The sequence below is a fragment of the Zonotrichia albicollis genome, chromosome 33 (assembly GCF_047830755.1).
Source record: "Zonotrichia albicollis isolate bZonAlb1 chromosome 33, bZonAlb1.hap1, whole genome shotgun sequence".
In the NCBI taxonomy this organism is placed as follows: Eukaryota; Metazoa; Chordata; class Aves; order Passeriformes; family Passerellidae; genus Zonotrichia; species Zonotrichia albicollis.
In genome coordinates this window covers 1,656,027-1,670,348 of record NC_133851.1, presented here as the reverse complement: position 1 = coordinate 1,670,348, position 14,322 = coordinate 1,656,027, and the positions used below count along the sequence as shown (strand labels likewise).

General features: G+C 52.2%; 2 protein-coding genes across 4 annotated transcripts in view; one reads left to right on the top strand and one right to left on the bottom strand.

Moving 5' to 3' along the window:
* NABP2 (nucleic acid binding protein 2) overlaps positions 1–14,322 on the bottom strand; it is a 99,710-nt gene that overhangs the window by 31,393 nt on the left and 53,995 nt on the right. The window lies entirely within an intron of this gene.
* The window catches only part of RNF41 (ring finger protein 41), a 34,321-nt gene that overhangs the window by 18,671 nt on the left and 1,328 nt on the right, over positions 1–14,322 (top strand). The window contains exons 4-6 of one of the 2 annotated variants that reach the window (XM_074530947.1): positions 2,693–2,964; positions 5,384–5,519; positions 9,972–10,075. In XM_074530947.1, the coding sequence (XP_074387048.1) occupies positions 2,693–2,964; positions 5,384–5,519; positions 9,972–10,075 (512 nt within the window). Of the gene's footprint in view, positions 1–2,667; positions 2,965–5,383; positions 5,520–9,971; positions 10,076–14,322 lie in introns of those variants that run through there. The other variant, XR_012577571.1, reaches the window with a different exon arrangement.

The following is a 14,322-nucleotide window of genomic DNA, read 5'->3' as shown; positions in this document are numbered from 1 at the left end:
ACCTGGGCATGGTGGCAGCAGGTAGGACACACCTGGGCATGGGGTGGGGGCAGGTAGGACACACCTGGGCATGGTGGGACACACCTGGGCATGGTAGGACACACCTGGGCATGGTGGGGCCAGGTAGGACACACCTGGGCATGGTGGGGCCAGGTAGGGCACACCTGGGCATGGTAGGGCACACTTGGGCATGGTGGGAGCAGGTAGGGCACACCTGGGCATGGTAGGACACACCTGGGCATGGTGGGTGCAAGTAGGACACACCTGGGCATGGTGGGTGCAGGTAGGACACACCTGGGCATGGTGGGGGCAGGTAGGGCACACCTGGGCATGGGGTGGGACATGGTGGGTGCAGAGGTGGCACTCAGGGCTCTCCTGGAGATCGTGTCCACCTTGAACTTGGCAATCTGGGAGGTTCCTCCACCCCAACCATTCCACAAGTGACCCCATGACTGATCCCATGGTTGATCCCATGGTTGATCCCATGATCAATGCCATGAGTGAACGAGCAGAGGTGGCACTTAGAGCTCTCCTGGACATCAAGTCCATCTTGACCTCGATGCCCTGGGAGGTTTCCCCACCCCATTCCATGAGTGACCCCATGACTGAAGGAGCAGAGGTGGCACTCGGGGCTCTCCTGGACATCAAGTCCATCTTGACCTCGACAGTCTGGGAGGTTCTCCCGCCCCAACCGCTGCCGTTCCCCACAGGCGCCGCACTGCGAGCACGCCTTCTGCAATGCCTGCATCACGCAGTGGTTCTCGCAGCAGCAGACGTGCCCCGTGGACCGCAGCGTGGTGACGGTGGCCTTTGGTCTCCTTGGCCTCAATGCCCTGGGAGATTTCCCCAACCCAACCATTCCATGATTGATCCCATGCGTGACCCCATGAATGGTTCCCAGACCAATCCCATGATCAATCCCATGACTGAAGGAGCAGAGGTGGCACTTAGAGCTCTCCTGGGGATCGAGTCCATCTTGACCTCAATGCCCTGAGAAGTTTCTCCAACCCAACCATTCCATGATCAATGCCATAACTGAAGGAGCAGAGGTGGTACTCAAGGCTCTCTTGGACATCAAGTCCATCTTGACCTTGATGCCATAGGATGTTTCCCCAACTTAGCCATCCCATGACTGATCCCATGGATGTTCCCTTGATCAATCCCATGACTGGAGGAGCAGAGGTGGCACTCAGGGCTCTCCTGGACATCAAGTCCACCTTGGCCTTGACAGTCTGGGAGGTTCTCCCACCCCATCCTGGGAGGTTTCCCCACCCCAGCCGTTCCATGCATGACTCCATGACTCCATGAGGGATTCCATGATCAATCCCATGATTGATCCCATGACTGAACCAGCCGAGGTGGCACTCGGGGCTCTCTTGGACATCCTGACCTCGACAATCTGGGAGGTTTCCCCACCCCATTCCATGAGTGACCCCATGACTGAACCAGCCGAGGTGGCACTTGGGGCTCTCTTGGACATCCTGACCTCGACAATCTGGGAGGTTTCCCCACCCCATTCCATGAGTGACCCCATGACTGAACCAGCCGAGGTGGCACTCAGGGCTCTCTTGGACATCCTGACCTCGACAATCTGGGAGGTTCTCCCGCCCCAACCGCTGCCGTTCCCCGCAGGCGCCGCACTGCGAGCACGCCTTCTGCAATGCCTGCATCACGCAGTGGTTCTCGCAGCAGCAGACGTGCCCCGTGGACCGCAGCGTGGTGACGGTGGCCTTTGGTCTCCTTGGCCTCAATGCCCTGGGAGATTTCCCCAACCCAACCATTCCATGATTGATCCCATGAGTGATCCTGTGAGTGACCCCATGATCAGTCCCATGAGTGAACGAGCAGAGGTGGCACTCAGGGCTCTCTTGGACATCAAGTCCATCTTGGCCTTGACAATCTGGGAGGTTTCCCCAACCCAGGCATTCCATGAATGATCCCATGAATGGTTCCCAGACCAATCCCATGATTGATCCCATGACTGAACCAGCAGAGGTGGCACTTGGGGCTCTCTTGGGGATTGAGTCCATCGTGGCCTCAATGCCCTGAGAAGTTTCTCCAACCCAACCATTCCATGATCAATGCCATGATCAATGCCATGACTGAACCAGCAGAGGTGGCACTCGGGGCTCTCCTGGACGTCAAGTCCACCTTGGCCTTGACAATCTGGGAGGTTTCCCCACCCCATCCTGGGAGGTTTCCCCACCCCAGCCATTCCATGCATGACTCCATGATGGATTCCGTGATCAATCCCATGATCGATCCCATGACTGAACCAGCAAAGGTGGCACTCAGGGCTCTCCTGGGGATTGGTTCCATCTTGGCCTCAATGCCCTGGGAAGTTTCCCCACCCCAACCACTCCACAAGTGACCCCATGACTGATCTCATGGTTGATCCCATGGTTGAACCCATGGTTGATCCCATGGTTGATCCCATGATCACTCCCATGACTGAACCAGCAGAGGTGGCACTCGGGGCTCTCCTGGACATCAAGTCTACCTTGGCCTTGACAATCTGGGAGGTTTCCCCACCCCAGCCATTCCATTCATGACTCCATGAGGGATTCCATGATCAATCCCATGATTGATCCCATGACTGAACCAGCCGAGGTGGCACTCGGGGCTCTCTTGGACATCTTGACCTCGACAATCTGGGAGGTTCTCCCGCCCCAACCGCTGCCGTTCCCCGCAGGCGCCGCACTGCGAGCACGCCTTCTGCAATGCCTGCATCACGCAGTGGTTCTCGCAGCAGCAGACGTGCCCCGTGGACCGCAGCGTGGTGACGGTGGCCCACCTGCGCCCGGTGCCGCGCATCATGCGCAACATGCTCTCCAAGCTGCAGATCACCTGCGACAACGCCGTCTTCGGCTGCACGGCCGTGGTGCGCCTCGACAACCTCATGGCTCACCTCAACGACTGCGAGCACAACCCCAAGCGCCCCGTCACCTGCGAGCAGGGATGCGGGTGAGGGCACGGGGTGGGCATGGGATGGGCTGGGCATGGAGCGGGCACGGGAATGGCTCTGGGATGGACATCAAATGAGGATGGTCAAGGGATGGGGATGGGCATGGGATGGGGATGGCCATGGAATGGTCAAGGGATGGAGATGGACATGGGATGGACGTGGAATGGGGATGGCCATGGAATGGGCACAGGATGGGGATGGACACAGGATGGGGATGGACACAGGATGGGCACTGGGATGGACGTGGAATGGGGATGGCCATGGAATGGTCAAGGGATGGGGATGGGCATGGGATGGACGTGGAATGGGGATGGCCATGGAATGGGCACAGGATGGGGATGGACACAGGATGGACATGGACACAGGATGGGGATGGACACTGGTATGGACACAGGATGGACACTGGCATGGACACAGGATGGGCATGGGATGGGGATGGCCATAGGATGGGGATGGACATGTAGAACTGGCATAAGTATGGGCACGGGATGGGCATGGGACGGGCACGGGAATGGCTCTGGGATGGACATCAAATGAGGATGGTCAAGGGATGGGGATGGGCATGGGATGGGGATGGCCATGGAATGGGCACAGGATGGGGATGGACACGGGATGGACGTGGAATGGGGATGGCCATGGAGTGGGCACAGGATGGGGATGGACACGGGATGGACACAGGAATGGCCCTGGGATGAGCATGGGATGGGGATGGACATGTAGAACTGGCACAAGTATGGGCACGGGGTGGGCATGGGGATGAGGGTGGACATGGGATGGGCACAGACATGGAATGGCCCTGGGATGGGCACAGGATGGGCACTGGAATGGACACAGGATGGGGATGGGATGGACACAGGATGGGGATGGTCATGGGATGGACATGGAATGGGGATGGCCATGGAATGGGCACAGGATGAGGATGGACACAGGATGGGCATGGACACAGGAATGGCCCTGGGATGAGCATGGGATGGGGATGGCCATAGGATGGGGATGGTCATGTAGAACTGGCACAAGTATGGGCACAGGGTGGGCATGGGGATGAGGGTGGACATGGGATGGGCACAGACATGGAATGGCCCTGGGATGGGCACAGGATGGGCACTGGGATGGACATGGGATGGGGATGGACATGAGATCAGAACTGGGATGGACACAGGATGGGGATGGGATGGGCACAGGAATGGCCCTGGAATGGGCACTGGGATGGACACGGGATGGGGATGGACATGTAGAACTGGCACAAGTATGGGCACAGGGTGGGCACGGGGTGGGCATGGGCATGAGGGTGGACATGGGATGGGCACAGGAATGGCCCTGGAATGGGCACTGGTATGGACATGGGATGGTCCTGGGGATGGACATGAGGTAGGCATGGACATGGGATGGGCATGGGATGGGGATGGACACATAAATGGGCACAGGATGGCCATGGAACAGGCACAGGAATGGGCACTGGGATGGGCACTGGGATGGACATTGAATGGGAATGGTCGTAGCATGGGGATGGACACATAGAATGGGCACTGGATGGACATGAGGTGGTCCTGGGATGGACACAGGGTGGAGATGGACATGGGGATGGAACAGGCACAGGAATGACTCTGGGATGGGCACAGGATGGGCACTGGGATGGGCACAGGGTGGAGATGGACATGGGGATGGAACAGGCACAGGAATGACTCTGGGATGGGCACAGGATGGGCACTGGGATGGGCACAGGATGGGGATGGGTGTGGGATGGGCACAGGAGTGGACATTGGGATGGGGATGGACGCAGGATGACCCTAGGATGGACACAAGGTGGGAGTGGGATGGGCACTGGGATGGACACAGGAATGGGCACTGGGATGGACACAGGAATGGGCACTGGGATGGACATGAGATGGCCCTGGAATGGGCACAGAGTGGGCATGGGATGGGCACGGGATGGCACTGGGATGGGCACAGAGTGGGCATGGGATGGGCACGGGATGAGGATGGACATGGAATGGCCATGGGATGGACACAGAGTGGGCATTGGGATGGACACAGGAATGGGCACTGGGATGGACCTGAGATGGCCCTGGAATGGGCACAGAGTGGGCATGGGATGGGCACGGGATGAGGATGGACATGGAATGGCCATGGGATGGACACAGAGTGGGCACTGGGATGGACATGAGATGGCCCTGGAATGGACGCAGAGTGGGCATGGGATGGGCAGGGGATGGCACTGGGTTGGGCACAGGGTGGCCATGGAATGGCCGAAAGAATAGCCCATCAAAGCAAAAGAAAGAAGGCATCAAAGCAAAAAAAAACCCCATTTATCCCCCAAATCCTCCTTCAGCCTGACACTCAGAGCCTTTCCCCACCTGAATTACGGTGTAAAATCCCCTAAATTTGTGTCCCCACCTTTTTTCCTCTCTGTCTTGGCAGGTTGGAGATGCCCAAGGACGAGCTGCCCAACCACAACTGCATCAAGCACCTGCGCTCGGTGGTGCAGCAGCAGCAGACGAGGATTGCAGAGCTGGAGAAAACCTCAGCTGAGCACAAGCACCAGCTGGCCGAGCAGGTGGGCACCTGCCAGGGCAGGTTTGGGGTGCTGGGAACTCAAATCCCCCAAAAAATAAATGGGGGAGAAGGTGTGGTTCTGTAGGGTTGGGCTGGGCTACACTGGGGGCTGTAGAAATCCCAAAATCCAAAAAAAAGTCCCCAAAAAAATGGGGAGAAGGTGTGGTTCTGTAGGGTTGGGCTGGGCTACACTGGGGACTCCAGAAATATCAAAATTCTGCAAAAAAAATCCCAAAAAAAGACTGTGGGGAGGTGTGAGCTGAGTGTGGCTCCGTGGAATTGGGCTGGGCCACACTGGGGGCTGTAGAAATCCCAAATTCCGCAAAAAAAAAATCCCAAAAAAATCCCCAAAAAATTCTGTGGAGAGGTGTGAGCTGAGTGTGGTTCTGTGGGATTGGGCTGAGCCGTGCTGGGGGCTCTAGAAACCCCAAAATCCCAAAAAAGAATCCCAAAAAATCCCCCCAAAAAAAGACTGTGGGGAGGTTTGAGTTGAGTGTGGCTCTGTGGGATTGGACTAGGCCACGCTGGGGGCTCTAGAAACCCCAAAATCCCAAAAAAGAATCCCAAAAAATCCCCCCAAAAAGGGATGTGAGGAGGTTTGAGTTGAGTGTGGCTCTGTGGGATTGGGCTGAGCCACACTGGGGGCTGCAGAAATCCCAAAATCCAAAAAAAAAAAATCCCCAAAAAAATGGGGGAGAAGGTGTGGTTCTGTAGGGTTGGGATGGGCTACACTGGGGACTCCAGAAATCCCAAAATCCACCAAAAAAATCCCAAAAAAAGGCTGTGGGGAGGTGTCTGTGGGATTGGGCTGGCCAAGCAGGTGGGCACCTGGAAGGGCAGGTTTGGGGTGTTGGGCACTGAAATCCCAAAAAATAAAAAGGGGGAAAAGTGACTGGGGGAAGGTGGGGTTGGGCTAGGCCATGCCAGGAGCTCTAGAAATCCCCAAATCCCCCCAAAAAAATCTCAAAAAATTCCCCCCAAAAATGGGGGAGAAGATGTGGCTCTGTGGGATTGGGTTGGGCCACACTGGGGGCTGTAGAAATCCCAAAATTCCGCAAAAAAAAATCCCCAAAAAAATTCTGTGGGGAGGTGTGAGTTGAGTGTGGCTCTGTGGGATTGGGCTGAGCCGTGCTGGGGGCTGCAGAAATCCCAAAATCCAAAAATCCAAAAAAAAAATCCCCAAAAAAATGGGGGAGAAGGTGTGGTTCTGTAGGATTGGGCTGGGCTACACTGGGGACTCCAGAAATCCCAAAATTCCGCAAAAAAAATCCCCAAAAAATTCTGTGGGGAGGTGTGAGTTGAGTGTGGTTCTGTAGGATTGGGCTGAGCCACACTGGGGGCTCTAGAAATCCCAAAATTCCACAAAAAAAATCCCAAAAAAATCCCAAAAAAATTCATTGGGGAGGTGTGAGTGGAGTGTGGCTCTGTGGGATTGTTCTGGGCCGTGCTGGGGGCTCCAGAAATCCCAAAATTCCCCCAAAAAAATCCCCAAAAAATTCTGTGGGGAGGTGTGAGCTGAGTGTGGTTCTGTAGGATTGGGCTGGGCTACACTGGAGACTCCAGAAATATCAAAATCCACCAGAAAATCCCCAAAAAAAGGCTGTGGGGAGGTGTCTGTGGGATTGGGCTGGCCGAGCAGGTGGGCACCTGGAAGGGCAGGTTTGGGGTGTTGGGCACTGAAATCCCCAAAAAATAAATGGGGGAGAAGGTGTGGTTCTGTAGGGTTGGGCTGGGCTACACTGGGGGCTGTAGAAATCCCAAAATTCCACAAAAAAAATCCCAAAAAAATCCCCAAAAAATTCTGTGGGGAGGTGTGAGTTGAGTGTGGCTCTGTGGGATTGGCATACACCATGCTAGGGGCTCCAGAAATCCAAAAATCCCCCCAAAAAATCCCCAAAAAATTCTGTAGGGAGGTGTGAGTTGAGTGTGGCTCAGTGGGATTGGGCTGAGCCATGCTGGGGACTCTAGAAATCCCAAAATCCCAAAAAACAATCCCAAAAAACGATGTGAGGAGGTTTGAGTTAAGTGTGGCTCTGTAGGATTGGGCTGAGCCGTGCTGGGGGCTCTAAAAATCCCAAAATCCAAAAAAAAAAATCCCCAAAAAAATGGGGAGAAGGTGTGGTTCTGTAGGGTTGGGATGGGCTACATTGGGGACTCCAGAAATCCCAAAATTCCGCAAAAAAAATCCAAAAAAAATCCCCAAAAAATTCTGCAGGGAGATGTGAGTTGAGTGTGGTTCTGTGGGACTGGGCTGGGCCATGCTGGGGGCTCTAGAAATCCCAAAATCCCTTTAAAAATCCCCAAAAATTTCTGTAGGGAGGTTTGAGTTGAGTGTGGCTCTGTGGGATTGGGCTGAGCCGTGCTGGGGGCTCAAGAAATCCCAAAATCCCTTTAAAAATCCCCAAAAAATTCTGTGGGGAGGTGTGAGCTGACTGTGGTTCTGTAGGATTGGGCTGGGCCACACTGGGGGCTCTAGAAATCCCAAAATCCCAATAAATAATCCCAAAAAATCCCCCCAAAAAAGGATGTGAGGAGGTTTGAGTTGAGTGTGGCTCTGTGGGATTGGGCTGGGCCACACTGGGGGCTGTAGAAATCCCAAAATTCCGCAAAAAAAATCACAAAAAAATCCCCAAAAAATTCTGTGGGGAGGTGTGAGCTGAGTGTGGCTCTGTGGGATTGGGCTGAGCCATGCTGGGGGCTCCAGAAATCCCAAAATCCCAAAATCCAAAAAAAAAATCCCCAAAAAAATGGGGGAGAAGGTGTGGTTCTGTAGGATTGAGCTGGGCTACACTGGGGACTCCAGAAATATCAAAATCCACCAGAAAATCCCCAAAAAAAGGCTGTGGGGAGGTGTCTGTGGGATTGGGCTGGCCGAGCAGGTGGGCACCTGCCAGGGCAGGTTTGGGGTGTTGGGCACTGAAATCCCCAAAAAATAAACAGGGGAGAAGGTGTGGTTCTGTAGGATTGAGCTGGGCTACACTGGGGGCTGTAGAAATCCCAAAATTCCGCAAAAAAAATCCCCAAAAAATTCTGTGGGGAGGTGTGAGTTGGGTGTGGCTCTGTGGGATTGGCATACACCATGCCAGGGGCTCCAGAAATCCAAAAATCCCCCCAAAAAATCCCAAAAAAATCCCCAAAAAATTCTGTGGGGAGGTGTGAGTTGAGTGTGGCTCAGTGGGATTGGACTAGGCCACGCTGGGGGCTCTAGAAATCCCAAAATTCCCCCAAAAAAATCCCCAAAAAATTCTGTAGGGAGGTGTGAGCTGAGTGTGGCTCTGTGGGACTGGGCTGGGCCACACTGGGGGCTCTAGAAATCCCAAAATCCCAAAAAAGAATCCCAAAAAATCCCCACAAAAAAGGATGTGAGGAGGTTTGAGTTGAGTGTGGCTCTGTGGGATTGGGCTGAGCCGTGCTGGGGGCTCTAAAAATCCCAAAATCCAAAAAAAAAATCCCCCCAAAAATGGGGGAGAAGGTGTGGTTCTGTAGGATTGAGCTGGGCTACACTAGGGACTCCAGAAATATCAAAATCCACAAAAAAAATTCCCAAAAAAAGGCTGTGGGGAGGTGTCTGTGGGATTGGGCTGGCCGAGCAGGTGGGCACCTGGAAGGGCAGGTTTGGGGTGTTGGGAACTGAAATCCCCAAAAAATAAATGGGGGAGAAGGTGTGGTTCTGTAGGGTTGGGCTGGGCTACACTGGGGGCTGTAGAAATCCCAAAATTCCCCAGAAAAAATCCCAAAAAAATCCCCCAAAAATTCTGTGGGGAGGTGTGAGTTGAGTGTGGCTCTGTAGGATTGGCATACACCATGCTAGGGGCTCCAGAAATCCAAAAATCCCCCCAAAAAAATCCCCAAAAAATTCTGTGGGGAGGTGTGAGCTGAGTGTGGCTCTGTGGGATTGGACTAGGCCACGCTGGGGGCTCCAGAAACCCCAAAATCCCAAAAAATAATCCCAAAAAATCCCCCCAAAAAACGATGTGAGAAGGTTTGAGTTCAGTATGACTCTGTGGGATTGGCGTACACCATGCTGGGGGCTCCAGAAATCCAAAAATCCCCCCAAAAATTCTCAGAAAACAGGAAAAATTGTGCTGAGGGGAGCAATTGGTGGAGTGTGGCTCTGCAGTAATGAAAATTTTAAAATGTGGTGAAAGATCTGATTTATTTAAAGGATATAAGTTAAATGTGGTAGTAATTGTTATTTATTGTTCTAATAAGTTTTAAGGTCTTAATTCCAAGTTTTTATTTGTGTTTATATTTGTATTTATTACTTTTGTAAGATTAAAAAAAAAGGGGAAAAACAAGGGATGGGTTTGAGTTGTTAAGCACCAAAAATGAGGGGAAAAAAAAAAAAAAAAGGGTAAATTTTTGGTGCTTGGACACCAAAATCCTCACTAAAAAAAAAGGAGAAAAAAGGGATAATTCTCATTCTAAATCCCATTTTTTCCTACCTTGGCAGAAGAGGGACATCCAGCTGCTCAAGGCCTACATGAGGGCAATCCGCAGCGTCAACCCCAACCTGCAGAACCTGGAGGAGACCATCGAGTACAACGAGATCCTGGAGTGAGTGCGAGGCCTTTACGGGGTTTTTGTGGGAAATTTTTTGGTTTTTGAGGGAAATTTATCATTTTTTGAGGGAAATTTGTAGTTTTCTGAGGGAAATGGGTCATTTTCTGAGGGAATTTTTTGGTTTTTTGAAGGAAATTTGTAGTTTTCTGAGGGAAATTTGTCAGTTTTTGAGGGAAATTAATTGATTTTTGAGGGAAATTTGTAGATTGGGGGGGAATTTGTGATTTTTTTGAGGTAAATTTGTTGATTTTTGAGGGAAATTAATCAATTTTTGAGGGAAATTTGTAGGTGTTTGAGAGGAATTAGTAAATTATTGAGGGAAATTCATTGATTTTTGAGGGAAATTCATTGATTTTTGAGGGAAATTTGTAGGTTTTGGGGGGGAATTTGTTGTTTTTTGAGGGATTTTTGTTGTTTTTTGAGGGAAATGGGTCATTTTCTGAGGGAAATTTTTGGTTTTTTGAGGGAAATTTATCTTTTTTTGAGGGATTTTTTGTTGTTTTTTGAGGGAAATGGGTCATTTTCTGAGGGAAATTTTTGGTTTTTTGAGGGAAATTTATCATTTTTTGAGGGATTTTTGTTGTTTTCTGAGGGAAATGGGTCATTTTCTGAGGGAAATTTTTGGTTTTTTGAGGGAAATTTATCATTTTTTGAGGGATTTTTGTTGTTTTCTGAGGGAAATGGGTCATTTTCTGAGGGAAATTTTTGGTTTTTTGAGGGAAATTTATCATTTTTTGAGGGATTTTTGTTGTTTTTTGTGGGAAATGGGTTATTTCCTGAGGGAAATTCACCAATTTTTGAGGGAAATTTGTCATTGTCTGAGGGAAATTTGTAGATTTTGGGAGAAAATTTGTCACTCTTTGAGGAAAACTCATTGATTTTTGAGGGAAGTTTGTCATTTTCCGAGGGAAGTTTGTAGGTTTGGAGGGAAATTAGTTGATTTTTGAGGGAAATTTGTAGGTTTTGTGGGGGAATTTGTTGTTTTTTGAGGGAAATTTGTTGTTTTTTTGAGGAGATTTTGTAGGTTTTGGGAGAAAATTTGTAGATTTTTGAGGGAAATCTGTTGGGTTTTGAGGGAAATCTGTCATTTTCTGAGGGAAATTAATTGATTTTTGAGGGAAATTTGTCACGTTCTGAGGGGAATTTTTCTTTTTCTTTGGGAAATTTGTAATTTTTTGAGGGAAATTCATCGATTTTTGAGGGAAATGTGTAGGTTTTTAGGGGGAAATTAATCATTTTCTGAGGGTAATTCATTGATTTATGAGGGAAATTTGTCATTTTCTGAGGGAAATGCATCAACTTTTGAGGGAAATTCATTGACTTTTGAGGGAAATTTGTAGGTTTTGGAGGGAAATTTTTAGGTTTTGGGAGAAAATCTCATTTTTTGAGGGAAATTCATCAGTTTTTCAGGGAAATTAATCAATTTTTGAGGGAAATTTGTAGGTTTTACGAAGAAACACATCAATTTTTGAGGGAAATTTGTAAGTTTTGGGTGGAAATATGTCGACTTTTGAGGAAAATTTATTGTTTTTTGAGGGAAATTCCGTGATCCCACCCCATCCCTGTCCCCCCAGCTGGGTGAACCCCCACAATTCCACAATCCCTGACCCCATTATGTCCTCCAAGGTGGGTGAACCCCCACAATTCCACAATCCCTGACCCCGTTATGCCCCCCTAAACTGGCTGAAACCCCACAATTCCACCCCAAACCTTCATCCCCGTGCACATTGTGTCCCCCGAGGTGGCTGAACCCCCACAATTCCACAATCCCTGACCCCATTATGTCCCCTAAGATGGCTGAACCCCCCACAATCCCACCCCAAACCCCCATCCCTGACCCCATTATGCCCTCCCAGGTGTCTGAACCCCCACAATTCCACAATCCCACCCCACCCCTGACCCTGTTATCTCTCTCCAGGTGGGTGAACTCTCACAATCCCACCCCAAACTCCCATCCCTGACCCTCCAGGTGTCTGAACCCCCCCAATCCCACAATCCCTGACCGCATTATGTCCCCCCAGCTGGGTGAACCCCCCCAATTCCACAATCCCACCTCATCCCTGACCCCGTTATGTCCCCCCAGGTGTCTGAACCCCCACAATCCCACCCCAAACTCCCATCCCTGACCCCTAAGGTGGCTGAATCTCCCCAATTCCACAATCCCACCCCTCCCCTGACCCCATTATGTCCCCTAAGCTGGCTGAACCCCCACAAATCCACCCCAAACCCCCATCCCTGACCCCATTATCCCCCCTAAACTGGCTGAACCCCCACAATTCCACCCCAAACCTTCATCCCCGTGCACATTGTGTCCCCCCGGGTGGCTGAACCCCCCCAATCCCACAATCCCACCCCTCCCCTGACCCCATTATCTCTCTCCAGGTGTCTGAACCCCCCCAATTCCACAATCCCACCCCTCCCCTGACCCCATTATCTCTTTCCAGGTGGATGAACCCTCACAATTCCACAATCCCACCTCACCCCTGACCCTGTTATGTCCCCTAAGGTGGCTGAACCCCCCCAATTCCTCAATCCCTGACCCCGTTATGTCCCCTCAGGTTGCTGAACCCCCCCAATTCCACAATCCCACCCACCCCTGACCCCGTTCTCTCCCCCCAGGTGGGTGAACCCTCACAATTCCACAATCCCTGGCCCCATTATGTCCCCCTAAGATGGCTGAACCTCTCCAATTCCACAATCCCACCCCACCCCTGACCCCGTTCTCTCCCCAGCTGGCTGAACCCCCACAAATCCACCCCAAACCCCCATCCCTGACCCCATTATGCCCTCTCAGGTGGGTGAACCCCCACAATTCCACAATCCCTGACCCCATTATGCCCTCCCAGGTGGCTGAACCTCCACAATTCCACGATTTCACCCCAAATCTCTCTCTCAGTGTCCCCGCAACTGGCTGAACCCCCCCAATTCCACAATCCCTGACCCCATTATGTCCCCCTAAGCTGGTTGAACCCCCACAAATCCACCCCAAACCCCCATCCCTGACCCCATTATCCCCCCTAAGATGGCTGAACCCCCACAATTCCACAATCCCTGACCCTGTTATGTCCCCTCAGGTTGCTGAACCCCCCCAATCCCACAATCCCTGACCCCGCTGTGTCCCCCTAAGCTGGTTGAACCCCCACAAATCACCCCAAACCCCCATCCCTGACCCCATTATGCCCTCCCAGGTGTCTGAACCCCCACAATTCCACAATCCCACCCCACCCCTGACCCCATTATCTCTCTCCAGGTGGGTGAACTCTCACAATCCCACCCCAAACTCCCATCCCTGACCCTCCAGGTGTCTGAACCCCCCCAATCCCACAATCCCTGACCGCATTATGTCCCCCCAGCTGGGTGAACCCCCCCAATTCCACAATCCCACCTCATCCCTGACCCCGTTATGTCCCCCCAGGTGTCTGAACCCCCACAATCCCACCCCAAACTCCCATCCCTGACCCCTAAGGTGGCTGAATCTCCCCAATTCCACAATCCCACCCCTCCCCTGACCCCATTATGTCCCCTAAGCTGGCTGAACCCCCACAAATCCACCCCAAACCCCCATCCCTGACCCCATTATCCCCCCTAAACTGGCTGAACCCCCACAATTCCACCCCAAACCTTCATCCCCGTGCACATTGTGTCCCCCCAGGTGGCTGAACCCCCCCAATCCCACAATCCCACCTCTCCCCTGACCCCGTTATCTCTCTCCAGGTGGATGAACCCCCACAATCCCACAATCCCTGACCCTGTTATGTCCCCCGAGGTGGCTGAACCTCTCCAATTCCACAATCCCACCCCTCCCCTGACCCCGTTCTCTCCCTGCAGGTGTCTGAACCTCCCCAATTCCACAATCCCTGACCCCGTTATCTCTCTCCAGGTGGATGAACCCTCACAATTCCACAATCCCACCTCATCCCTGACCCCGTTATGTCCCCCCAGGTGTCTGAACCCCCCCAAATCCACCCCAAACCCCCATCCCTGACCCCATTATGCCCTCTCAGGTGGGTGAACCCCCACAATTCCACAATCCCTGACCCCGTTATGTCCCCCCAGCTGGGTGCATCTCCCCAATTCCACAATCCCTGAGCCCGTTATGTCCCCTAAGGTGTCTGAACCCCCACAATTCCACAATCCCACCCCACCCTGACCCCGTTCTCTCCCCGCAGGTGGGTGAACCCCCACAATTCCACAATCCCTGACCCCGTTATGTCCCCCCAGCTGGGTGCATCTCCCCAGCT